Raw genomic sequence first — 27,947 nt, 5'->3', positions numbered from 1 at the left:
CGGGGAAGGGCAGGAGAGGAGGGAGTAGGTGTGGTTATATGAGGTCAAGAGCTTCCCATCAGGGTGTTGCAGTATGAGGATGTTCATAACCAGATTGGGGAGGGGGAAGCCCAGCGCTTGTTAATTGTGTTACTTCTGATTTTCCTTATCAGGTAGTTAGAAATATATTGCCTTGGGATGATATGCAATTTGGTATGACACCGGGTGAGTGCCCTCTATTATAACAACCTCTTTTCCTTCCATGGTAGAATATAGCACAAAGCAGTTTTTCTAACAAAATATGCAATTGGCACCAGTCACTTAGTTGTAACAATTTAGAATGCTCCATTTCCCCTGTAAAATTGATTTTCGCTTCACAGTCATACCAAGGGCCCTCCACCTTTTTGAATCTGTCTCAACTTTGAGTAGAAGAGTTCACATAACAGGAAGAAAGAGAGCTGGTCAGAAACAGTTCAACACATCAGCATCAGTTGCACTTCTGGGGGAGTAGTTAAAAGTGATGGCCTAAAGTATATTAGTCTTAAATTTAGACTTGAGAATTTAATTTTATTTATCTGTATGGGTGTTTTGCCTGCATGTATGTCTGTGTACTACTTGTACACCTGGTACCTGAGGATGCCATAAGTCATCAGATCCCCTGGAACTGGATTTCCAGATGGTTTGAGCCATGATGTGAGTGCTAGGAGTTGAACTGGCTCCTCTAGATGAAGGCCAGTACTCTTAACCATTGAGCCATCTCTCTAGTTCCAAATTTTATGATTTAAAACGTCTAACTCCTCAATGAACAGATCTAAATGATATCAAGTAAAACAATGAAAAAGGCCTTTGAACACCATCTTTATTTGGGTCATCAGTTATATTTAAAATGTACTGGGTATTATATCATCTGAATTCTGTCTCTAGAACATTACTTTGTCTTTTAACTATTATTCTTTGAATGTTCATTTTCACTAATAATAAAACAAGCACTAAACATACATACACATGCATGCATGTAATACATATCTGTATATATTACTGCTTGGAGGATGCCCAATTTCATTCACTCTGAGTTACAGAATACAGGAGTTGATCTGTGTATACACAGAGCATTGGTTGAAAGTCTGAGTTGTGAAATTCACTAAACATGGCCAGTGACTCTTTGGTCACTAATTGTCACAATTTTGCCACTGTTTATGGAAGCAATAGATTCATGACAGAGTAGCCCATATGATCTAAACTATAGGAGGATGGACAGTACAGTGTTAGGTGTCTGCCTGCCTGATCTTCCTGCACAGAGGCCAGCACAATATAATGTTGCCAGTGGTCTGGTTCTCTGATAAAGGCTCATCACTTGGGTTGATGAGAGGGGAGCTGCTTTTGTACTGGGCAGTACTGGGGTGTGTATGTTGGAATCTAGAATCTAAGCTTGGACCTTAGGGTACTTTTTAGAGGTGTAGGTCACTGAGATGTGATTGTACCTCCACTGATGAGTTTATAGATGAATGCCTAATCAGAGGTGGGGCCTAGGTAGAAGAAGGTCAGAGAAGGCATGCCTTCTAAAGGCTCCCTCTCCTCCTTTTCCTGCATCCTGGATACTATGAGGCCAACAGCTGTGCTCTGCTCCACACTCTCCCCATGGTCCTCTGCATCAACACAAGCCACAGCAATGTGGGATCTGTTAAGAGTCTGAAGCGTGAGCCAAAATAAAAATTTCCTTCCCTAAGTTGATTCATCCAAAGTGTTTTGCCAAAGCAAGGGAAAGATGAGTCATACACAGGGAGACCACAATTTGCTGTGGGCAGGATGACTAGGGTGCATGTAAGGTTCTTAGCCCATTCACTCTTGCTGGGAAAGTTGACTACAAATGTTTTCAGAGGGCCAAAAATCTTAATGGTCTCATAGATGAGCTCCCTGACATCATGAGGCCCAGAGTTCAGCAGAACATTAATAACCAAGTGCACACAAATGATTCCAGAGAGTATTAAGCAACCTGGGTAAAATCTGATTAGATGGAGCTTGGTGGCTACTTGTGAGTAGATAGTCCTTGATGATGATTAACTAAGAGATTGAGAAAAATGAATGGTGCTAGAGACTGTAATTGCTTCTACTTCGGGACAAAGCTTAAAAGTTAAAGCCAGGCCTTTCTGGTAAAGTTGTTAATGAATACAGATAGGCCTTGAATGTAGCTGGTTCCCACAGGGAATGTCCCATTAGGTAACATGTGGTTTGAGTGGGTACTGAACGAAGGCATCTTAAAAATTATTTTTATTATTTGATAATCCTACAGTGTTATTAGACTATATTCACCCCCTCTCAGATTTGTCTCTACCTTCCCTATCCCCTCCCAGCCTCATGGTCCCCCCTTTTAATAGCCCACTGAGTCCATTTGTGCTGCTCATATACTCAAGGGTGTGAGGCCCATTCCCTAACGCCACACCTTGAAAGAAAAGGGAGTCTCATTTCCCTAGAAGCCATCAACTGCCAGTCAATAGCTCCTCAGTTAGGGGTGGGGACTTGTGATCTCCCTTCCTCTATGCTGGAATGTTGACTGGTTTGATTTTGTACAGGTCTTGTACAGGCAACTACAGCTCCTGTGAGTTCATGCATACAAAGGTCCTGTCATGTCCGAAGACAGCTTTGCTCCGGTCCTCCCTCCTCAACCTCTGGATCTTACAAGAAATGAAGGCATCCTCCCCTCATTCTTATGATCCTCATGTAGTTCCAAGCATGTTGTCAATAGCTGCAGAATGAATGTTACTATCTAGACCAGACTCACCTGTCCTTATCTGAACCACTGCTACCTTGTGGTCTGTCCAAATGACACCCTAGCAAGCACCCCCTTCATTCTTCAACCCCCACCAGTCCCTCCTTTCAGTCCCTAATCCAAGATAGCACCCCACCCATTCTCCAACCCACACCTGTCTCTTTTTGTTTCCTCCCCTTGTGCTTGTATGTGGCTGGGTTTAGCACATGGTCCTTTATTTCTTCCTAGCTTTTCACACAGTGCATTGATCCCTACTTCATTCCAATGGATCAATGAAAGATAGTAACCAGGACCTTTTATATAAACTGTTCCAGTGGCTGACTTGATGTCCTAATGCCTTGAGAGGGAAGGAGCCTGATATAGTTTGGTGCAAGGTACCTGCCCAGTTTGGTATCTGGTGGGTACATGAAGGAGCTAAACTCAGGAAATAAGCCCACAGAACCAGTCAATCACTTGATAAGGCTGGGACACAGGAGGAAGACAACTGATACATTTGTTGGGTTCCCCCTTCTAGTGGGTCCTCCTACTGCGGACACTCCCTTGGCCATATCAGATGAGAAAGGCCATCAGAGGCCCTCTGCTGGGACATCAGTCCTCGCAGCATAAGGGAGCAAGTGCTTCCCAGTGGCCCTGGACACTAAAGCGTCACATGAATCCTTTAAGGAACACTTTCATGGATACAAAGAGCCCACAAAGGAGAGGGTCTTGGCAGGAGGCGATGGCTTGTGGCAGGCTCCTGGTTTCAAACAGGAAAAAAAATGTGAAGATTTATGTTGACTGCAGATTTTTCTTTGCAAACAGCTCATCCCGCTGCTTTCTTTCCTCGGGCCCAGCTGCGTTCTTAAGCAACAGCTACCCCTTGCAGCCACAAGTCCACCACCCTTATTCTGGATTAGATCCTGGAGTAAATCCTCAATGGAACCAGATTCCAGCCTGCAAGTGCCACATGCTCTGAGGAGGGCACTGAGTACACCCTTGGTTGGGAATAAGAGGGGGGCCAGTACCAAGTGAGGCACAGCGCCCCGCTGTGTTGAAAGAAGAGAGCAGCTTAGTCCACCTTAGCAGTCACTTTCTGTTGGAAAAGATTGATTTGGTCTTCTGGTGTGTTGTTTCCATAGAAGCAGGGCTTAACCTTTTAAGTGAGGATTATAAAGCTACCTAATTCATTTAAAATTAGGCTTTGAGCATCTCAGTTCTTAATGCCTGAGTGTTTCTGAGGGACTTGCTGTAGCCATTGATCTGACTGCCAGACAGAGCTGGGACTCTAGCGTCTACCAGACTCTCACTCTGCTAGAAATCCATTTGCTTTATTTGTAAACATAATTTTCCACAGAGGCATAACTCCTGAGAAAAATCATCAGAATATTCAAAATACCTTTTAATTAATGAGCAGCGTAGACTTCATAAACACAGAAGACTGGGTTGCAAGCAAGACACGTGTGCATTCAATTAAAGTAATTTATTATATTTTTCCAGAATGAACATAAAGGGCATTTTGGGAGTTGATATCACAACACAGTGTTACACACCATTTTCACAACTAGCTTTACACTGAATTCTTTTTAAAAGAACATAGTAATTTTTTAAAAATCTGAATATTTACATATTAATAAAACATATGTACAGAAGATTGAGACACATCCATAGATATGGATTTTTTTTTGCTAAGAAAGCCTATAAAAAGGGTTTCTGAACAAAGCTGAACAGTAGTCACAGTAAGTTAACATGAATACAATTTAAACTTACAAAATAAGATTTTACTGTTGCAGTTTTGGTCTGCCTTTCCAATTTGTGAATCCATTGCACTTATCCATGAACTGAATGATCCTACCTTCCTCAAGTATTGAAGACTCCAAGCTGTCACCGAGGCTTGGAAGGAAGTGTGTTTTGAAGGTTTACAGTGCACACTGAACAGGCCTACGGTTGTAACTATATGTTCTTCCTGTACTGAAAACACATTCCCCATCATTTAATAGAGTGAAGGGCACTAACTCAGTTTTTCTACTCTCTTTTCATTCTAGGAGGCAGAAGACTTTTTCCCCCCCAGGATCTGTTACAGAATTAACAGTCTTGGTTTGTCTGCAGCTCATCAGACCACTCAATAAAACAAAGGGATTAGGGCTGGCTGGAAACAGAAACCAGTAACTGAAGGGTATGATGGGAATAATTTCCAAGCCATCCCTGTGGCTTCCAAAGGAAGAGATGTAAAAGATGCACAGATGAGATGTTGCTCTCTAGTTGCTAGATGGACTCCACAAGCAACACTTAAAAGCACATTTTATCACATTCCTGGGATGTCACTTATCATCTTCATTCATTAGCTGGTCTCAGTGGAGTGCTGCCCTAGTCTCCTATTTTTAGTATTACATGTTCAGTATGACATGACACAGCACACTGATATCCAGGTTCTAATCCATCTGGCCATGAAGGGTAACCTGACCCTAAGCAACCACTTACCTAACTCTCAGTTCTCTCAGGCAAAGCAGAAGGCGGGCGGGACTCAGTCCCAGCAGCACTAACCGTTGGTTCTGCCCTGTGGCTGAAAGGAACTAGAGAAAAGGCTAAGCTTTTGTCATGGCAGTTTTTAATCCCTGGGGTCACATTTCTTTTATGGTAATTTTTGGTCTTCTGTGTCAAGTGCCCAAGATTCAAGGCAATTTGCTTTACCTAAGGTGCAAACGCAAGGTTTTCTAAGTAAGTGGTATTTCTAATGCACTATTTCATTAGCGGAGCAAATGTGGAGGTAAATGTTTCTGCAAAGCAAATACCCACACAACAAAGATTTCTTTAAAATAAACCCAGATTTTTCTCATATTTAGTTTTACATAAGGTAGAAGGTAAGTGTATGAGGGACCAGATGAACATGAAAACAGGGTCAAACTCAGTTTAAACCATATTTAAATGCTTGATGGCTCCTAAGCAAATTGCTGGTTACTCTGAGTTAACTTTTTTGTCATTACATCATCATAAATTACGTGAAAGTGCTAAGAATTCATACATCATTTGTACTTCACTTCTGAATGACTGTTTTGGGTTACTATGACTGACGTCATAAATGACTTCACAGACCAGGTCAGAGCTATCCCATCTCCCAAAACTACCTTTCCTTCTCTAAGCTGAAGGGTTAGTTAATGCTGCTTTGTAAACTCCATCAGTCCTGGAAAGAGGTTTCCTCTGCATGCAGCTAAGCAATTTACAATAAAATAAATATGTTTAAAAAGACTGTGTATTCACACAGACTATGAATGAATTAAAACAGGAAGAGAACTGCCTCCTTATGATGTGTCACACACACTGGACGTTTAAGGTAACAACTCTAAGCATGATTTCTTTTAATAAAAGATTATGCCAAATTGGAGTAGTGACACCACATATTACAAAGAAATTATTCAGACAGGACAAGCCACCACAGGACACCCACACTGCAGGAACCTCAACTGCTACGTGGACCTTTGAGGAAACGGAAGAGTATGCTAAACTGCAAGTCTAGGCAATGGAACCTGGATCTGGGTCCTCCGGGGTCTCTCTCTTGGTGACAAATATGTTACCTACAACAGAGACAAGACAATGAGAGAGGCTACTTCTCCAAGGCAGAGCTGTATATTTTCTCACATGACCAGGGTCGTGTGGTGGGGAAAAATCAGTCACCTGAAGGATTAGGGGTGGGGTACATCCTTGTGCTGTTCAGTTAAGTTGCTAAGCTTTAATTGCGCCAGATGAATAATTTCAAGAACTAGGAATTTTTGTTGATTTTTTAAAACAAGAAATTTCATTAATATGTATTACCACTAGTGATGTATTGTCCATCAATAGAAAATAGCTAAATCTGATTTACCTGAAAACACTATTAAATAGCAATGTGCAGACTTAGATAGAGTGGGGAAAAATGCTTCTTAGGTGAAAATCCAACAACTCAGCAGACAAAAGTTCATGTATTTGATCTCCAGTAGATAAATAAACCAAATAGAGAAAAGTTGAATATAGGGGAAACAGCAATAACAGTGTCCCGGAGTTGTGACTTGTGCTTTCTAAAACATAAAACCCACAAAAGAATGCTGACTGATAATGCAAATTGCTAAGTCTAGACAATTATTACCCTATCAAATCCAGATGCCCCATCTTCAAACTGAAAATGGTCTACTTTGATTTGACTTTACACATTGTTTTCTTTAAATGTCAACTGTTCCTAGATTCTGGGAGCAGTTCCCCATCAAAGGCTCTCTCCACATCTGTGCCACAGCGTGCAAGTTTGTTTCTGTCTCCCCCGCTTGTCTGAGGGCAGAATCTGCATCAGACCCAAGGCCGGTGCTGACTGCTACTCAAAAGGCTCACTGCCCAGGTTAACCCATTTCTGCAGGGTGTGGTGGTCTATGTCTATGGTGTAAGAGGATCAGGAACTCAAAGTCAGAGGCCAGCCTGGGCTACATGAGACCCTTCTGAGATCTGGAAACACAGGCCATCTGACTGAACGAAATTCTACCCTGACCCTTACAGGTTCACAGCAACACAGGGATCATCCCTCATCTCTTCTTGATACAGAATTTAAAGGAACAAAATGACTTTTAAAGTAATAAAAGCACCATTGAGGCTTTCCAAAGGATCTGCTTTTGTCAGCTTAGATAAATAAGGAGATGGAGATGTGGTTTGAATCCTGCTCAGTGAGGCTGAGCCATTGTAACCATTGTATAAGACATGGGGTTCACTGCTTTGGGTGCGTGTCAGAGCATGTGGAGGGGTGACCTGCAGCAACCAAAGAAGCTGGCCAGATTGGGGATTTTACTTTAGAAGGCAACCATGAAGCGTGCTATCAAGATTTTAATTTGATACTCAAAATCTGAGAATCAATCTGTGACCTTTTTCCCTCTTTTTCCAAAATGGTAAATACATTAAAAAACATATACCACGCTGTTCAGTAGTTTGTAACTGTATCTGTCAATAGTCTACTTTCTTCTTCAAAGCTCCAGGCAGAATTTAAGAAAGAAATCAAAGAAAGGAGCTTAAACTGGAGTGAACTTTGGGTAGACTGATGCCAAGCATTACAAATGTGAAGACTGAACCAGTAAAAATGGAATCCTAATGATTCCTCTATCATCTCCCAGGATCTTTAAGAAATGCAGAGAAAATCTGGCTTTGGCTTTGGTATAAGAAAGCCCTATGCTGTACTGGCTGGGAGTTGAGGGGATTGGGCCTGGCATCTACCACCAGCTGTGACACCTTGGGAAAGTCATTTAATGTTTCTGGGCCTCAGGAAAGGCTAGATAATAGGAGGGAATGGTCCAAACGAACTCCCACGAACTTCACTTTCAGATTCCTTTGCGACTTGTCAGTCCTGCGAAACTCCTCTAGTATCCCTGGGCTGCTGTTGCTTCCTCTGAAATCTCAGCCTCAATCTTTTGGTTTTTGTCTTTGGTTTTTTTTTTTTTTTTTGGTTTTTTGAGACAGGGTTTCTCTGTGTAGCTTTGGAGCCTATCCTGGCACTCACTCTATAGCCCAGGCTAGCCTTGAACTCACAGAGATCTGCCTGCCTCTTCCTTCCGAGTGCTGGGATTAAAGGCATGAGCCACCAATGCCTGGCTCGGCCTCAGTCTTTAGACAGTTAAATGCAAAGGTATATTTGCAAGATGCACAGTCTTCAAGTAATAAATCTAAAGTCCACTATGTCATCTGACACAGAAGACAGCTGCTGCAGATGCCCAGGCGACAACTAGAAAAGTATGACATTCCTCCTCAAGGCCCCTGAACTATACTTTCACCATTATGATTAGTATTTCCTTTATCTGCTAGGAATAGGTCCAAGACGACAAAAGTATTGCCAGTGTGCACTGTCCTGATATTCAGAGGGTGGTAATAAGCACTAGAGATCACACATTCAACTCTCTCAACTCAGGTATGGAAACAAGGAGAGAAATCCCCTTTACATAACATAGATCATAAGAATTGGATATATGCAGATATTTTGTGCACTATTGTGGCTCATTTCATTTACCTGTCCACTGATATGTTACTTGGCTACTCAAGACAGAGAAGCAAGGTGTAATTGACATGGTTGGGGCTTCTGGCAGTTCTAAGAGTACCTATGAGTTTTGCTTTCGTGACCACCCTAAGTTTTGTGTTATCAAGACTATGTGACCACTAGGACCTCTACCAAGAGTTCCTGTAAACATACTACATATTCCATTCATACTTTCTCAATTTAATTCAAGTCTCACTGCCTCAGATGTAGGAAAAAACAAAAACAAACAAACAAAAAAAGGAACACATTTTAAAAAAAACCCACTGAATTGAGCTTTTATAGTTCAAGGTTTCTTTGGACTGTCTGGATTTTACGGATGGAATCTTCAGAGAATCTTTGAAGGGCAGCCAATAGGGAGTTGTGAGCCCAAGTGAGGGGATAAACTGTTTGACACATGGCTCACTGATCAGGCATCTAGTCCTCTCCTCTTGGGTGTGAACTCACACACAGGCAGGAGGTCAGGGTAAGGAATTACACCAGAGTCTTGCGATGACATCACAGTCAAGCCCACAGTTGAACACAATTGTGCAGCGAATGTGTCAGTGTTCTCTTGCATTTGCTGACCTGGTTCACACCGGATGGGCTGACTCGCTCAGTCACACTTAAAAACACAGGCGTCACTAAGTGAAGAGTGCTGACGCATGCCTTTCAAAGGCCTTTGGTGGAATAAGACAAAATGGGCCTGAGTTTGGTCATATCAAGTTGGCAATCCTGGTTTAAAACTGAGTGTCGTTTTTATATTAAAAATGCCTTTTTAGGTCTCAAGGCTTGAAGCATCATGTTGTGATACCAACTTCTTAGGATTTGCACTTCTGAGATTTTAATGAATATGAAATAGGGTGTGAGAAAAATGTTGCTTTTCATATCCACTGTAAAAAAAAGCTCTGAACCTAGACCCCCAAGAAACTGGGGATTGTGCGGGCCTGGGTTTATTACAGAGGCAGCTTGTTCAAGCGCCTGCATCCCTAATGGCAAAAGCATTTTCAATGCAGATGTTTCTTTGCAGCGGTGATGAAATGTAAATGTGTTTTACCTGTTGGTGGTAGCGAAATGCCGTCCAGTCTTTCATCCCCGTCAGCTACCTCTGCTGGTTACAAACATAAAACACAAATCTCATTAGCTGTAGGGAGCACATTCATTTTGCTGAACACGGGAACACAATTAAAGCGACTCCGGTGTACACAGTGGCTTCCATCTTTCCTCCCCCGCCCCCTGTTCACGTCACTTGGTTCACATTACAGGCTTCAGTATCATTATTTAAACACAATTTCGTTTGGATAATCATGACAGGAAGTCAGGGCTCCTGTGTTAAAACTTGAAAACTCTATGGCCTTGTTTTGTCAGCCATAGGTGATTTCAGTTCATTTTGATTCTTTTCATAAGGTATACCTCCAGCGAGCAGCAGCGTGGTTTTAACCACACACCGAGGACACCTACGTTACTGCCTTCCGCCCGTAGAACTGTACTTTTCACATCCACCCCCCCAGCCACTCCTAGCGGGAATTCTCAGAATGAGCCTTTCTTTGGAGATCCTAGTTCTGCAGCTCTCAGTCTAACTCCTGAATCTATTCCATGAGGAGGAAGCCACAGAGAGAAAATATATATTTCTTCAAAAGATTCCTCTCTTTTGTGATTTAAAATGCAAACCTTGCTCTTCTGACGTGTTTCAGGCTTCTTAATGGTTTTGCAAAGCGTGACCCTTCAGACACAGACACACACACAGACACACACACACAGACACAGACACACACACAGACACACACACACAGACACACACACACCCCTACTAAATGTAAAGAGAAGGGGTTCATAAGTCTCCTGGTAACTCAAGGGAGTGAGTCTCCCCGCACACGCTAGGGGCAGAGGAGAATTCACACATGGCGACTGGGGAAGTCCTGGTGCCATCCTCCATGTCCTTTGCCCACCCCGACGTTCCTGCTGACTACACTGTGTGCCGAGGCTAGCCTTTGGCTCCACCTTGTAGTGTGGAGATGGTGGAAACGCCAAAGCAATGCTCTGTTCTCATTTTCCGTGTGGTGCTTTAAACACGACCGAGGACAGACACAGCCAGGAACGTTCCAGACTTTCTCCCTCTAGTTTAGTCTCTAGTCTCTTGTCCTTGGTGGGTAGGTTTGGCATCGGTGTCTGCTGGCCCAAATGGTTCGCCACAGAAAGAAAACAGAGAAGAGATGGAACAGTCACGGCCAACTTTGATTGGAGTAGAGACTATTAAAACTGATGTTGATAATATTTAATAGCATGACAAAAAGACAAACGGCAGGATTGAGTTGGGTAAGGCGATTTACAGACAACTTGTAAGATATACTAAAATTCTCTAGATCACAGGCATTAGGCGCCCTGGTGGACTCTGTATGTGTGCACATGTGCATACATGCCCTTGCATACTCCCATGTGTTAGCATGCACAGAGGCATCGTCAGGTGCCTTCCTCGATTACTCTCACGCTCTACATTACATTGGGGGTGAGTTCTCTCACTGAACCGGCAGCTAGCAGTTTTATCGAGATTGGGATCTGACTGTCTCTACCAGCATCCGAGTGCTGGGGTTACAGATGCACACCTCCACACCTGACTGCTTTATAAGGGTTCTGCGGATCGGAACCCCAGCTTTCCTGATTGTGCAGCAAATACTTTACCCACAGATCCAGTTCCTTAGCTTGGTTCTTATGGATTCTGAAAAAACTTTTTACATGATAAAAAACAATGAATGTATGCCTTTTATATTTAGAAGTCACCATTTCCTTCTGACTGGTTTCAATGAATCTGAAAGGCAGACAGTTTACATCGTCGTTGTCTTATAACCCGAGTTTTAAAATTCTTCAGTAATAATAAATGGCCATCGCCATTTACTAATACTTTTTATTGAGCACCTTGTGTGCAATTTGTCATCTGACTGATAGGAAGTCTTATAGGCTATGTCTGATGCTATGCTTGACTTAATACACTAGAAATCAGAGGTAAGAAATAAATTAGGGCTAGTAAGTGACAATGCCAAAGATAAGAATTAACTTCGAGTCTGGATTCTCAATCTTTTACTATTAATAATACATATATAGCACATGGATAGTAACAATCTCATTTTTTAAAGTCTTCAAACTGTAGTTCATTTTATATTTTAAAATTTCTTCTACCTTAACACATATCTGCTTTTTGTTTGGTACAAAAATTAGTTTGGGGTCTGAGGTGACCTTCCTTTTCTAATTCAGCTACCCTTACTTAAAAATAACTCACTCTAAAATTTTATGTGGATTAGTATTTTGCTTATATGTATGTCCACGAACCACTTGTATACCTGGGGCATGTGGAGGTCAGAAGAGGGCACTGGATCTCCTGGAACTTGAGTTGTAGCCTGTTGTGAGCCACTATGTGAGCTAGGAATTGAACTCAGGTCCTCTGGAAAAATAGCCATGGTCTTAATTGCTGAGCCATCTATCCAGCTCCTACCCATATTTTTTGTGCACCATCATGTGGTTGTTGGGAATTGAACTCAGGACCTCTGGAAGAGCAGTCAGTGTTCTTAAGCTCTGAGACATCTCTCTAGCCCAACCCATACTTTTTATATGCGTGCCTACACAATCATATGCTTTTGTCAGAACACAACATATATAGTTTACATATATTTAAGTTATATATTTTGCCAGAATATATGTAACCTAAATATATGTAAGCTATGTAAATTTGATATGCTATCTGTATGCACAGGGCAAGTATCATGGGTGAAGAACATTAGGGTGTTAATTATAACACCCGTCTGTAACAAGCTCAAAGCCGCTCTTCTCTGGCGATGATCAAGTTGTAAAATTTGGAAAAGACTGAGCAAGTCCAATAAAAATTTAGTAGCAGTGACAGCTTTACTCCTGGATCTAACACAAACAATAAATTGTGATTTCAGCTTTGAGGAAGTAATCTAATAAAAATGATAAAAATCCACACCAGGAACAGAATTCTAGTTATAGAAAAAATTATTACATGTGATGAGAGCCCCAAATGAATTAGTTTGGATTTGCATAACGACCTTTCCAGTCGTGTGGGGCAACCTCTTTCTCCTACAGTCAGTGCAGGCTTCCCCAAGTGGTGAGCTGATTAGCTCTAACTAGTCAGAGTCTGGACCGAGTTCTAGGAACTGAGCCAAGGATGATAAATAAGGCCCTGGGAGTTGTGCAATACCTTTAACACGTTGTATTATCATTTTGATGGAAAATAATCAAGATGAAAAACCCCAGAGCCAGTCGCATAATAGATCCCGGGCCTTATTCAGCAAAGGCGAGTGGCTCTCCTTTCTGTTTGCTGGAGTCCCAGCTTTGTGCTACTGAGAAGGAAGTGTACCAGTGTTTCACACACACAGACCAATCGTCTACTATGGCTGGGATGCTGTCCTTTTGATCTAGTGTGGCCTGTATGTCAGGGTGGCTCTTTCACAGAGGCACCTTCCTCCTCAGTGGCTAAGGGAGCCTACTTGATACAACATTATGAATGTCCAGGTAGAGCATGTGTTTTGTAAACTTGCTGATCAAAAGCTCCAACAAAAGGGAGTGTGTTGGGGCCTCTACTAAAGGTTTCTGCAGAAGGGAAGCCCGGCAGTGCTTATGACAGGTGGGAGAGAGCAGCCAGTTTTAGTACCAGAGAGAAGGCCAGTTTGGCTGCAGAGCCTGAGGCTGGAGGACAGGGCTGCACTGGGAAAAACTCAACAAACAAGCTCACATCAGAGATTGCTGTGGTCTGAATGTGTCCCCCAAAGATGATGCTTAGTGTAGGGAGGAGAAGCCTCATGAGAGCTGACAGGACGCGATCCTGCCACCGAGGAAGGGGCGAGTTTGTCCCCCCCCTTCCTCTTTCTTACTCTCACTTTCTCTGTGCCTTCCTGCCATGGCCTGATGCAGAAAGAAAGTCCTCAGTCTTGGATTTCCAGCCTCCAGAATTGTGAGCCAACAGACTTCTGTTCATTAAAGTGAATTAGACTCGGTTGTTCCGCCTCTGCACTCACTCACTCAGAGATGCGTTGTGGAGTGGTACCTGCACACACTCCAGCACCTCAGGTCCCAAAATCTACCTTCCAGACTGTCTCATACTCCGGCCACACAGATTCCCAAGGCCTGATGTCAAGGTGGCCTGGATTTCATTTTCATTTGACAAATAAAAATAATGCATACATTTAATAAAATAGCAACAACAAAAGAAATAAACTAAGTTCATGGTCAAGGCAGTTCCTTTCGGTAGGGGGTCAAATACTAGTACATGAGTATGGTGTTAGCTTTAATTGTCAATGTGACAACCTAGATGCGCTTCGGAAGACTGCCATGATGAAGTAGCTGATGGGAGACCACCTTAATTATGTGGGAAGATCTGCTCTGAATGTGGGTATCACTTTCCAGTAGTTTCCCAGTGTTTCTCTTGGCCTTCACTCTCACTAGTGAATTCATCTTCCTTGCTACTGCTGGTGTTGACTCCTTTTGCTGACATTCAAAGCAGCTTCTTTAGGATTCCAATGTGGACTGGGGACTAGACGCTCTCCAGGAATCTCCAGGCCTTCATTCAGAGTAGGACTACAGGGGTACCTAGCCCCATGGACCAAGTTACCATCGGGTTCTGAGACTCTCTACTGTAGGACTACTCTGACCATATTATGGAAACAAGCCTAATACATTTTCTTCTAACATAAAAAGTCATGCAAATTTTGATATACAGCATGGTATTTTAGAAATACACATGTAGAATGGCTAAATGTGTGAATTAATCTATGTATCACTCACTATATGAAGATATAGGATATGAACTAAATTATTTTAAAATATATTATAAATAACCCTGCTTGTCATGTCACATAATCACTCTCACTCCTTTTGTCTGAAATTCTCTTCCTTTGCCCAACATCTCCTCAGGCTCTTGGAGACTGACCATCACTGTGTTCTGTTTCTGTGAGACCTACCTTTTCAGATTCCCCAGAGAGATTCCATGGTACTCACACTTTTGTGCTGGTTTACTGTATATATACATACATACACATATATCACATTTTCTTTATCAATTGATCTAGTAAAGTGGATGCTTATGTTGATTATATGTGGGGACACCAGACCTTGAGCAGAGACCCACTTCCCTTTGGCCTGGGAGCAGGCAGCTGTGTAATGTTTACTGAAAACAATTCAGTGCTATAAAGCTCTTGATAGGGCTCAGATAAGGACTTGCTCACTGAAACACCATGACTTTGACACCCCCTACTGCTAGGCTAGATGCTTCTTCCTGTTCCGCCTGCTGTTTCTCCCCTTCTGGGGCCGGAGATTAAACCACCAGCCAGGAGGGTGAGAAGTCTGGGAGAGCTGTTGGAGAATTGTATGTAGATGGATGGCAGAAGTCCTTAAAGAGGGAAGCGGTTTTTTTCTTGGGGAGCTCTTCTCCTAAGCCGACTTGGGGAGCATAAAGTTTTCTTAAAGCAACCAACCGGTCTCTGTGTCATCTATCCCGACCACCTCGCTACATTCTTGGATGCTGGCTGCACAGCAGGTGCGACAATTATATATTTTAGAAGCTGTTAAGAAAATGCTTCGATGAATACAGGAATGCAGATCTCTCTTTAAATTACTGGGTTTGCTTAGGGATATACCAGAAATGAGCTTGGAGGGTCATACGGTAATTAAAAATTTCTTGTGTGTGTGTGTGTCACACCAGAGGACAACCTTAGGTACTGTTATTCACATGCTGTCTCTCACTGGCTTGGAACTCGGTCAAGCAGGCTAAGATGGCTGCCCAACCCGCCCTATAGATCCAGTGCTGAGATTACAAGGACATGTCTTACTATTTATTTTCTTACATGGGTTCTGGGAACTTAACTCGTAGAGCTTACAAGGTAAAGACATTACCAACAGAACCATCTCCTCGAGGCCTTATTATTTTTTTTTTGAGGAATCTCCATTTTTTTTATAACAGATCTACTAATTTACATGAAATTTAGAAATAAAACCTAGAGATTTGTGACCTGGTATAGATAACTATTCTTGGATGATAAGAGAAAACTGACCCCAAAAGGATTTCCAACTGGGAGATTCGGGAGACTGCAACTTCGATTATTAAATCTATGTAGTCACAATTCAACTGGCATTCACTTTGCCTAGAAAAATAGCTGCCAAGCTGCCGACTCTCAAGTTTTAAACATGGCCATGTGCACGCACGTACACACACACACACACACACACACACACACACACACACACACACATCTACCCTTAAATTCCTGTGGTGTTTCCGACAGAATGAATTTCACTTTTTTTTTTTGATATTTGAAACGGTCTCTCCACATAGCCCTGGCTGTCCTGGAACATACTATGTAGAACATGTTGCCCTGGAACTCACTATGTAGACTAGGCTGGCCTCAAACTCACAGAGATCTCTGTCGCTAACTCAAGTGCTGGAATTAAAGACATGCACCATCCCGGTGTGCCACCCCCCCTTTAAACTTTGAGCAATTAGTTCTTTAAAAAACTCATGTAGATATAAACAACAGAAATCAATAGTCAGATAAAAGCAAACCACAGAAGACTCAATTCTGCCCGAGAATACATTAGACCACAGATGAGATTAGCAATCTTTTCCTCTTGTACTATTAAAAGCAAATGGCCTACATAATTTTTACTATTCAGTCTTAAGACAACTTTCAACATTCACTAGTGCCAACCAGAGCACATTACACAAAACAGCTCCTTCAGGAGACAAAGGGTACCACAATGACCTAGAGAGACAGCTCTGTGCTTTAAAAGGCAGAGAGCTCAGCAAAGCACTGTCACAGTGACTCCTTTTACAGCTTATTCATTCATACCTGAGCCTCTTTTTAACCTTCTTCTGGCCAGTTTAATTTGATCCTGTAGAATCTGTACCCAGTCTCTTGGGCCAGGAAGTTTGTCCACATGGTTCGCAGTACAGTACTTTTCTGTAAAGACTGAAAGAAAACATGAAATGCTACTAAGTACCTTAACAGCAAAAAAGGATGCAGAACAAAACAGGAAGATGGTCCAAGAAGAAAACAAGTCTATGTCTTTTGTTGTTTCTCTCTGGTGCTGGGAATTTAACCTAGGAGCATGTATATGTCAAACGTGAGCTCCACCACAAGCTTCCCTCAGCTTTGAAGCGAACATCTAAGGGTACATCTTCTGCAGTGGCGCTATACTCTTTTGGCAAAGCAACTGAGTGCTGGCCACACATGATGGCTTATGCTTCAGCATGAAACTGGCTGGAAACACTAAGAGGCTTGTGTGGAAACTGCCCTTTATGTGTGTGTATGTGTCTGATGGGCAGAAAGGAAAATGCTTCATATGGCTCTGCCAGGTCCATTCATGACAGAATTGAACAAATGTGTTAAGTGACTTTGTCTGTGTTGCCAATTCAGAATGAAATGAACATTACACAGAGATGTTCTCACACTGATCCTTAGAAACCCAGTACTCAACATAAATGATACTGCTATCCATCTTACTGAAATTCTGAGATTCAGTCTAGGTAGGAATCAACATCCTGCAAAGTGCGTTAGATATGAGGAAAGACTGGCCCTATTAAGTGCTAAGAAACAATGGAGAATCACCAGGCAGGACAATGATTCTAGGAAAGCCACACAGGGTGTGTCCACATGCGAGGTGCGGAGTTAACATTTCTGCCTCTCTCTGTCCCTGGGAACTTTTCAGCTCCTCTCTTTCGCCTTGCTGCCGGTGAGGTCAGTAAGTGGTCCCAGCACACGGCCTTCATGAGATTCAAATGTTCCTGGTTTCAGTGCGTTAGAAGGTCTCTTTCAAAAAGAAACAACACAGGGAAATATTGACAGATTTAACTGTATAAAAAACCTGAAATTCCCATTCAATGAAAAACAAACATTCTAAAAGAGCTACAAAACCTGCCCACATCATATATGCCTCAGAATGTTCAATATCTTCGAAGAGTGCACTCAAATAAAAGAGAAAGTTCAATAGTCCCATAGATCAATAGTGTATTTGAAGTATAAAACACTAGGGAAAATGTTCAACTAATATGTAAATCAAAGAACTGAAAAGCACACATTGTACACCTATCCTGAGTTACAAAAACAATGTCACAAAGGCTGCATTTGATAGCAGCAAAATTGTGGTGACCTGGCCCCATCAAACATTACTATTAGCATAAAACTGGGACTTTTTCTTGGGAAATAAGAATAAAACATAATGAGATCCATAAACTGGTTACACCCTGATCAGTAATGTTACTTCTAAAATCATGTCCTAAGGAAATACAGAAGAGGGAAAAGCAGTCCCATTGCGCAGGAAAAGGACAACTGCTCTGGACTAATCTGCAGGCCATGGAGGGGAGTCCCTTTCCGAAGCTTGTCTCAGTAAATCAAGCATCCAGGGCAGGAGACTGACACTCTGTGGCGAAACATGATACAGTTGCCACAGAAAGGCAAGTGAGGCAAAGGCAGATCCCCTCAGACCTGGGAGGACTGTTTGCAGAGTCTAAACTGTGGGCAGCAGCAAGTTAGCCAGAGCAGCGTAAGGAAAGAAGCTGGACCAACGACACTGCTACCACTCAGTCTGTAGGGATCGATCCCAAGGCCCTGGAAGATAATCTTATAAATGATGCATCACCTATGCCATCACCATACTTTAAATCAAACTTAGATAACTCAATGATGACTAATACAATGCCAATACTAAGTAAGTTGTATTGCTGTGGTATGATCACAAGAAAAAAGTCTACACTGCTGGAGCTTGCTCTGCAGACCAGGCTGGCCTTGAACTCAGAGATCCATCTGCCTCAGCCTCTCCAGTGCTGGAATTAAAGGTGTGCACCACCATACCTGGCAAAAGTCTACATGTTTAAAGCATGTACTTTACCACTGAGCTGTGCTGCCAGCATCAAAGGTAATGTGTGTATGTGACATGCTAAGCTCTTTCGTTTTTCCTTGAGTATTTTCCATCCCTGCTTGGTTAGATCTGCGGTGCTGAACTCACTGAACAGGAAGAACCCACTGTGCATGTGGTGGTTAAAACAATAAACAGAAAAAACGGTTAAGACAGAAAACACGGAGTAAAGAGCACGTGGCTGAGCACAGACCGTGGTGAACACAGTGCTTAGGAATAGATGATGGGGGCAGAGAGGCCACAAAGGAGGCCAGGATGACTTCAAAGCAAGGGTGACAAATGTCTCTTCAGCGTTAGTGAAACAGTGGCTTGGCAAGTGTCTGCTGGGAGCCGTGGAGGGAGTTGCCACCACCAACACTCTTGTGGGCTCAGAGGGGAGGCAGAGGCAAGGAGGGATGAAGTGTTTGTGGGCTGTTCTAGCAAGCAGCATGGCAGGTGAAAACAGGACATGGGAAAGAGGGACCCTCATGGAGCCATCTTGGAGGAACTAGGGGTGATGGGATATAGGACTGAAGTAGAGGGGCCACCTTCAAACAAGATGGAAAGCCAGAGAATGAGGAGATGTGTTGATAAAAGGTGGTTCTAGACAGGGTGGGTGGGGGGTGTCTAGGCTCCAGAGAATGTGAGCTCAGTGCGGGGGCACCATGGGGACGAACCGTGTGGGAAGGTTTGGAACTGCTGCTGACAGAGGGAAAGTAGCAGGCTGAGGACAAGCAGGAAGGTGCTAAGGAGTGAATGGGGTGCAGCATTAGGCGGAAGGGATGGCCTAGGGTTAGGATTAGCTGGACAGTTTCAGCAGCAGAATGGGGACTTAAAGCACTTGCGGATACTAGGAAAATGACACCAGAGAGGAGCTGGCAGACAGACAGACTCTGAGACACTACACAGATCAGTTAATGAAGACACCAGTGGGTCATCAGGCAGGGATTAGATGGTGGTAGGAAACATTTAAAATAGTCTCGGATGCTGGAGTAGAAAACAGCAGAGCTGTGTGGAAGGATGCTAAGGGTTGTTGAGTGACATGGGGTCATGCAAGCAGCAGTGAAAGGCGCAGCTACTGAGGTCCTGACACCATGTGCCCGGCATCAGATGGATAATCACGTGGTGCCCGGCATCAGATGGATGATCACGTGTGCAGGGGAGTGAGTCGTATCGGATGACACCAAGTTGTTGGAGGGAGAGGTACAGATCTCCTAAGAACCTTGATGGGAAGGTCCATCACAGGCTTACATTGGGGCCGGGGAGATGGTTAGGAAGCAGAATCAAGGAGTAGAGCAGTCTGAAGCAGGTGACCGCTGCAGGTTCTGTAGGGAAAGGAGAGCAGACAGAGGAAACAAGGCACATTCCCCGGCACAGATGTGCTCTCCAGCTTCCCACAGCAGCTCCTCCATTTCTTTGTCTCCCTCAATGTACCCACCAGAGCAAAGAAGCTTAAGAAGCATGCTGTGAACGAATCAGGAGTTACTAGTCCTGTTTCTAACGTTAGCACGTAGCAGGAGCTCAAAAAATGTAGACTAATTAGAAAATGGCCTATCTGAATCACTTAACTGGTCAAACATATCTAAATAAAAAAGGTTTTACTACAATCAAATGCTCAGAATAGCATCTACTAACTGAAGAACTGTCAAAAGGTGCTTGAAGTTCTGTTTAATAAATGAAATTTAAAAAACAATGCTATTTGTACCTAGCATTCTATTCATGTATAATGAAAAAGCATACTACAAAAATGACTGAAGAGACTGTTTTATGAGGTAAACATCTTTCCACTTATAATGCTATGTATACAATTAATTTCCATAGCAACCTCTTTTCTTAGATTGTGAAATGCTTGTGCTCAAATTATCACACATTAGCAAGTTGTGGTTCCAAAATACCAAAGCATTCCTGGGCTATGCCAGTGCCGGAGGGGCTCCATGTACGCCAACAGTGGAGTTTAGAAGAACCACAGGGACCACTGAAGAATGCTTTCTCTCACGCCATGAGGGGCTGACGTTCAGAACTTTACAATCCAACCTTGAGCTCAGAATCTCATCATTCACTTAAAAAGGCAACAGCTTCTGCTCATTTTATCTTCTTTCAGTTAAAACTTTTCTGCTTTCAAAAGGAAAATGCTAGAAAAATCACTGTCCTGTGGACCCGTGACCAAGACCTTTGAAGACACAGCACAGGCTTCTCAAAAAATGCCTACACAAACAAATATTTCCACCAGGCACAGTATTGACATTCTGATTCATGGATGACATCCAAACTTCAAAGGGACTTTTAACTAGAATTTACCTATTGAAGATGAGACCTTAGGACAAGGCCAAAAGATGCCATTGCACTGACATGGAAACAGCTGATATGCTGTGTGAATAGAGGTATGGAGTAAGCAGAATATATTTTGCTATCAGAATCTATAGCTAAAGGTCAAGCTATTATCCTGGTAACAGTTCCATTAGGAGTAATGATGTGAAAAGTGGCATTGCATTAATGCACTGGGTTTCCTACTACGTTAATAGTGGGTCATTAAGAATCATAGTAGGATAATTTGCATTCATCCTCAGAATGCAATAGGTTCTAAAAAGAAATTTCCCTCCTTTCTATTTTAATGCATCAAGGAGACAGGAGGGCTAATTTTAAATGAGCCCAAATAATCTGAACAAGTGCAATGAGACCAACGATTAAACTAAATAAAAGAGTTTAAGCATCTACTTTGCTTAATATAATTTGAGGTCCCAAGACACAGAGAGTATGTTAAGTCACCAGGGAAATGACAAATGCTTGAGTAGATTTGTACATGAATAATGACTTTCCCAGATGCTTGCATTCATTTGAACCATGCCCTTTAATTGTTTATAAATAATGAATAAGCTTGTGGTGGCTGAGCAGATCCTTCCCTGGGAACACAGCTTTTAATATAATCATCAATGAGCTTGGTACTGGGGAGCTTGTCTGACACACCAAACAGGGCAGACTGGCCACGCTCCCCCAAACCAATTTCAAGGGACAGAATAGAGTACCGTCTTTTAAATGGCATCACTGTGTCATGTAGACACCTGAAGGAGTGAGAGATTTGTAGCAATTCAATCTCTCTGTGGTTTGTTTGAGAATCCTAGCTAGCAATGACAACATGCTTTCAGTTACAATGAATCAGTTACAATTCAAGTGGCCAAATGGGAACTAAGGTTTGCAGGGAGATCTGAAAAGTGGGTCTTCATTAGATGCCAAATAAGCCTATGAGGGGCTAGGGACAACAGCCTTCGTAGTAGGGTCCCAACTGGGGGCCACTTGTAATGAAGGCTGTTCAAAGGCAGAATGAATCTTGGGCATTGCTGTTGAAGACACCTACATCCTTCTCACACCCTTCTCTGTTCTCTTAAGGCTATTATTTTGACTTCCTATGTGCTGAGCAATTTATATAGCTCATTTAATCTTCACAATAACCAGTAGGGTGGGTATCGTGATCTTAATTACAGATGACAAGATCCAAATATGGCCAAGTTAAACAACTGATTTGAGATTGCACAGCCAGAAAGGATAGTTCTCTGTAGAAATAATTCGGTTTTTAATCTTTGATTTTGTAGGTGAGTATACAGGTACTGTAAGAGAAAAATGGTCAAATCCTAAATGGAAATAAAGCAGTGATTAATTATTTCCATGGTGAAGATGACTGTTGATGCTATTTTTCAACCACACAAAACAAAGCTGTGATGACATCTTGGGAGAAAAATTGGCATATCTCCTTTCCTTGTGGCCCATAATCCCCAGACCAAGGAGAACAGTTGCAAGTAAATGAGGATAAGCCACACATGGGAACCGGGTCCTGTGGGGCACAGATGTAAGGAGTTTTGAACTCTGAGATCTGACGATGTGCTGCAGATGTTCAGTGAAGCAAAAGTCCAACACTACAGCAAAAGGTGAGAGCTGGACCCACCTCTACCTTTCCCTCAGAATAGCGGGTAATGATACTGAAAGCAGGGAATGCAGACCTGAAAAGTTATATCAGATATAAAACCAGGGCTGGGGACTGGAGGTGGGGGAGGTAAGAGCAAGAACCCAGCTGATAGAGAAAAGAAGATGTGCAGAGAGAAGCAACGCTACAGAGTTGCAGGGAATACAAGATATAGAATGCAAGCATGCAGACCAGTCCTAGGGCAGCCCTGGTCCTTACCATGTTCACACACAGACTCAATAGACAGCTTGTCCCCAAGGGTACCTGAGTAATACCCACTTCTGGGAACCAAAGTGCCTCCATGAAGAGTGTTTCATATAGGTTGGAGGAAAGCCCAAGTCTTCATGTACCATCAATTACATCAGAGCACATATTCTAATGCCACCAGACCTCTGGTTGCTCCAAGTTTCTATCACTGGCCTCTGTGCACTCACAAATCTTGGAAACACATCATGAGACAGGAAGTCACAAAAAGATCTTTTGAGACGTGATTGCTTCAGCATACAATTGCTTGGTAAGGTCAGTTAAAAGTGGATGATGTTGTCTGATCCTGTACACAAACAGGGTGATGCTTTTTATCTTGAATCTTGACATCTTGAGGCCTCATTCTGAAAAATAACATGCGTTCATTCAGGAAATAATTATCCAGTACCCATAATTATCAGGATATGCTAGGTGCTAATGAATAAATGGCCTCTTGTTCTCAAAGAGCCTGCAGTGAAGTGGAAGATTAAGACAATCAAGGGACAAGAACAGTAGAGGGCTGGGCGTGATGGTACACACTATAATCCCGGCACTCCTAAGAGTTAGGCAGAGGGATTGCCAGTTCAAAGCCAGGCTGAACTACACAGTGAGACTGTATCAAACAAAACAAAACAACATGGCAGAGATCAAACTAATACAACAAAAACCTACACAAGATCAGAGAGAGGGGGCACCTTACCATGCTTGGGCTGGAGGGCAAGCAACTGTGGAAGGCTTTTGTATGAAGCGATGGCTAAGCTGAACATTAGGGTAAAAATAGATGCTAAAGAAAGACAAAGGCAGTTAATGCAGAGACGAATAATTGATCAAAGTGCCAAGAAAAAGTGACAGTTGAGTGCTCAGCCCTAAATGGGACATTTACATCCAATCCCAAAAGGCCCTGGCAGCATCACAGAAAAGGTAGAAGGATACAAAAGCCGGAGCATGAGAAGTGCTGTGAAGTGCTGCTGCCTTTTGGACATGACATGACCATTTATGGGTCCACAGCGGCTTTGGTTACTCGTGTAAGATCTAGCCAATACACAATGCATCACGGATGTGGAAAAGGCCCCAGCTGAGGTGCTATTGTCAGAGAATGGCTGCTGGAGTAGAACAGGTTGCCAATGCTCTCATAGATGACCCCACCCATGAGCATACAGGCAACATGCGGGTGGGGAAGGGTGGGGTGGGATAAAATGGGAGAGGGGATTTGGGTTGGATATAATCAAGACACATTATATACATGTATGAAGTTGTCAAAAAATAAAACAAATGTTCAGAAAAGGTAGGAAGGAAGGAAGAAAGAAAGAAGGGAGGGAGGAAGGGAGGGAGGATGGATGGATGGATGGATGGATGGATGGGCATTTCAGACACTGGGAAGGTTATGCACAGAAGTGAAAGCACACCTTGAAGCTATCGGAGGTGGCTGCAGTCTCGATAACCATGGAAGCTCAGGTTTCCACTGAAGAGTGAGAACGAAATGAGGTCCTCATATAGAACCCAAGCCTCTGTGTGGAGCTGTGACAACAGGAGTGATGTCCAACACAGGGAGGGAAACAAGAGGCAAACTCTGGCTAGCCTTTGCAGGGAGAAGAAGTTTCTCCTGTAAATTATGAATGCTTCGATTATACCTTGGAGGGGTTTGGGGTTTGAGGTTATACTGAGATTATGGATGAGTATAATCATTGCTGCTGGTCTCCCCAGGTCCAGACAAAAAGAAGATAAGGAAAGAGAAGAGTCATGTTGAGGAGAACTTTTGCCATCCCTGTCACAGAGAAAGGGGAGAGGGGAAGGAGAAGCAGCTCACCACACACACACACGTTATTCTTAAACAAATGAAGCATGCAGGAAATGATCTAGTTGAAGCCACGTGCAAGAAATCAGAATTAGATTCACACTAACTTAAGACAGGAAATAGGAAAGAAGTTTGTTTAAGAATCCAAAGAAAGGACTGCATTCATCAAGAAACTAGCAAGGCCTGGCAGGTGAAATGGCTCAGGCAGTAAAGGAGCTTGCTGCCAAGCCTGATAACCAGGGTTAGATTCCATATGGTGGAAGGGAACCCCGACTTGTGTAAGGCATCCTCTAACCTGCACACATGCATCGGCTCAGACACACACACACACACACACACACACACACACACACACACACAGGCCAGTTACAAAAAGACTAAAATATAAAGTAGAGAAATTAAAAAGATGAAGTGGTTGAAATTAAAAAGAAAAACTGAGAATGGGGCCGGCAAGTTGGATTAGTCAGTTAAAGGACTTGAACAAACCTGATGACCTGGGTTTGATCTCTTGAACAAAAGAGAACCAACTTCACAAACTGTTCTCCCCCCACCCTCCCGCTCTCTCTAATAAATAAATATAAACTTAAAAATTCAAAGATAGGACTGGAGAGATGGCTCAGAAGCTAAGAGTACTGACTGCTCTTCCAGAGGTTCTGAGTTCAATTCCCAGCAACCACATGGTGGCTCACAGCCATCTATAATGAAATCTGGTGCCCTCTTTTGACTGACATGCAGGCAGAACACTATATACATAATAATAAATAAAATCTTTAAAAATATTCAAAGATAAGTTACTCAAAAAATTAATATTACTAAGATTGGGGACAGAGCAAACAAGCACTCAGATTGTAACACAGCAATGAAGAGATGGAAAACAGGCAAATTAAGATACAAACAAAGAATGAAAAGGTCCATCAAACACAGATGTTTCAGAGGGAGGGAAATGGGAGAACAAAAGAAAGGAAAAATAAATTAAACATCCAGATTTGATAAATCATAAACTCGGAGTTTCAAGCATATTAATAATATTCACCTAGACCCAGAGTAAAGAAACTAAACAACATCAACAGCAGAGACATCTGGAGAGCAACTAGGACAGACAGAGATTGTCTTCAAAAAAGCCAAGGCTGAGAGCTGGCGCACAGCATCTGATTCTAGAAGATACTGGAATACTTTCTAGTCACTCTGAGAAAAGCCATCCTTCATCTAAAAGAAAGAGCTAGCTGGAACATTGTTTGATGTTGATGATGAAATAAAGATTCTCAGAACAAAGACACAAGAAACGGTCATGTAGATTACTGTGCGAGGTGACACTCACACATCCCAAGATGGCCTTAAACCCACCATGTGCTCCTTCACTCCTGGAAGTGCTGAGATTCCAGCCAGTACCATTACATGCAGCTTTGTTTGGCACTAGAGATCAATCCTAGGGCTTTGTGAATGCTAGGGAAGCTCTGTACCAACCGAGATACATGTGAACACACGTTCACATACTACACACGCGCACACACACACACACACACACACACACAGAGACAGAGAGAGAGAGAGAGACATCTAAAAAAATCTCTAAAAGTTTGCTGGGAGAAAGATGAGAGATACTATTAGATTGTATGAGCAGAGGTGATTTTTCAAAAGTGGGCATTAGGAAACACAAAGCATAAAGGAAAAGAAATCTGGCTGTCAGATCCCAAATTTGATATGACAAAAGTCCCATTTGCAGTGCTTTCACAAGTTGGGAGACAAGCGGCAGTATTTGCAACACATGTGACTTATAAAAGAACTCAGATAAGATGGCGAGAGAACAATGACCTGATAGAAACAGGAGAAAAAAATAAATTCACATGAGAGAAAGCAGCAATAAGGAAAGTGGAAGGCTGCGTGACTCCTTAGTAATCAGGGGCTTTCCCACTTAAGTGTCAGCTGGACTTTGGATAATGGGTGAAATTTAAAGTCTGACAACACCAGACATTGGTAAGGATGAAGGGAAGTAGGATTCCCGCCCCCCCCCACAGGGTTTCTTTGTGTTACTTTGTAGCCTGTCCTGAAACTCACTCTGTAGACCAGGGTGGTTCATATGCCTCTGCCTCCCCAGTGCTGGGATTAAAGGCATGGGCCACCACTGCTTGGCAGAGGTAGGATTCTTATACACTGTGAGAGCCACTTAATAATGCCCAATGAGGCTGACAATCATGTTCCCTGTTAGCCATTCCACTACCCGGTGTATCCCTTAGGAAAACTCAGCTATTAATTCCAGGAGACAAAAGACGATCATTGACATTGCAGGTGAGGGGGAAGGGAGACTCAACCTCACTGTCTCAAATAAAGACTAGAAAGGGAGGTTTTATTGTGCTGTGGCTGGAAGTCAAAATGAACAATCTAGAATAACATCATAAACACATATTTTTTTAAAACGGGACTTTTGAAGTAAAACCTAGTGGCAAAAGGGCAGCATGAATCTGTTTTTATCAGTTTGCTAAGTACAGAAAACAACAGTAAATGCCATGTATAGGTACAGTTACATAGTAAAATTAAAACCAGGAATGGGAGAGATACTCATGAACTTCAAGTTACTTTGAGACAGTAAAGAAAGAGAATGAAAGATACAGGAGCATTCTGATTCTTAAAAACTAAAGAGGCTCTGCAGTAAATATAATATCGGTTCCAAATCTGGGAGGTAAGGCAGATTCGAAACGCAAACTTTGTCAAACGTCTTCTCTGTGTTCAAGATGAAGACTATTTGCTCTACTTCTTAGTCTCAATACTGTGCTAATGGGGACAAATTCATACTTCGGACAGTCTATGAGGCGATGAAAATTTCTCCTTGGATTTGCTACAGAAAAGTAAACTTTGACCATCTCATAGTCACACACCTTATGGATATTGGTCTGGAGAGAGCATGAAACACCTCTAAGAGAGAGCTAGGAGAAGGCTCTGCATCTCTCTCTAAAGGGAATACCAGAAGATACACAGCGTCTACCTTACCCTTTAGGACTCGGGAGGTTCTCAGATAAGGTCTCCAGAGTTCCTGTGCCAGAGGGATATTTCAGCCCAGCGACAACGACTCGTTGTCTAGACTGCAAACTCAACAAGGGCAGAGCTCATGTCTCTCACTCTCTGTTGACACATAAGAGGCAAACATGGACATACTGCTCGTGTAAGAATGTGTATGAAAATCTTTTGGCTCTGATGTATTACTTAACCTGAAAGAAGTAAAGGAGGAGCTTCTTTTTATTAATTTTTGCTTTTATATCTGTATGTATGTTTTGTGTATGTACTCATGTGTGTGTGTTCAGGTGTACATGCCTGTGTGCATGCACAG

The 27,947-nt window shown here is 42.6% G+C and overlaps 1 protein-coding gene across 7 annotated transcripts in view; it reads right to left on the bottom strand.

Annotated features, from left to right (window-relative positions):
• Positions 1–4,190: 4,190 nt before the first annotated feature.
• Bend7 (BEN domain containing 7) overlaps positions 4,191–27,947 on the bottom strand; it is a 78,044-nt gene continuing 54,287 nt past the window's right edge. For 5 of the 7 annotated variants that reach the window (XM_040755503.1, XM_040755508.1, XM_040755506.1 and 2 more), the window contains 3 exons: positions 16,589–16,708; positions 9,793–9,846; positions 4,191–6,294 (listed from right to left, as the gene is read on the bottom strand). In XM_040755503.1, coding sequence (XP_040611437.1) covers positions 6,233–6,294; positions 9,793–9,846; positions 16,589–16,708 — 236 coding nt within the window. In that variant the 3' untranslated portion in view covers positions 4,191–6,232. The remainder of the gene's footprint in view (positions 6,295–9,792; positions 9,847–16,588; positions 16,709–27,947) is intronic. The other 2 variants (XM_040755505.1, XM_005081248.4) reach the window with 1 other exon arrangement.

This window comes from Mesocricetus auratus, unplaced genomic scaffold (assembly GCF_017639785.1).
Source record: "Mesocricetus auratus isolate SY011 unplaced genomic scaffold, BCM_Maur_2.0 Super-Scaffold_100013, whole genome shotgun sequence".
In the NCBI taxonomy this organism is placed as follows: domain Eukaryota; kingdom Metazoa; phylum Chordata; class Mammalia; order Rodentia; family Cricetidae; genus Mesocricetus; species Mesocricetus auratus.
Note: the sequence above shows the minus strand (reverse complement) of the source record. Positions and strands in the feature narration are given on the sequence as shown.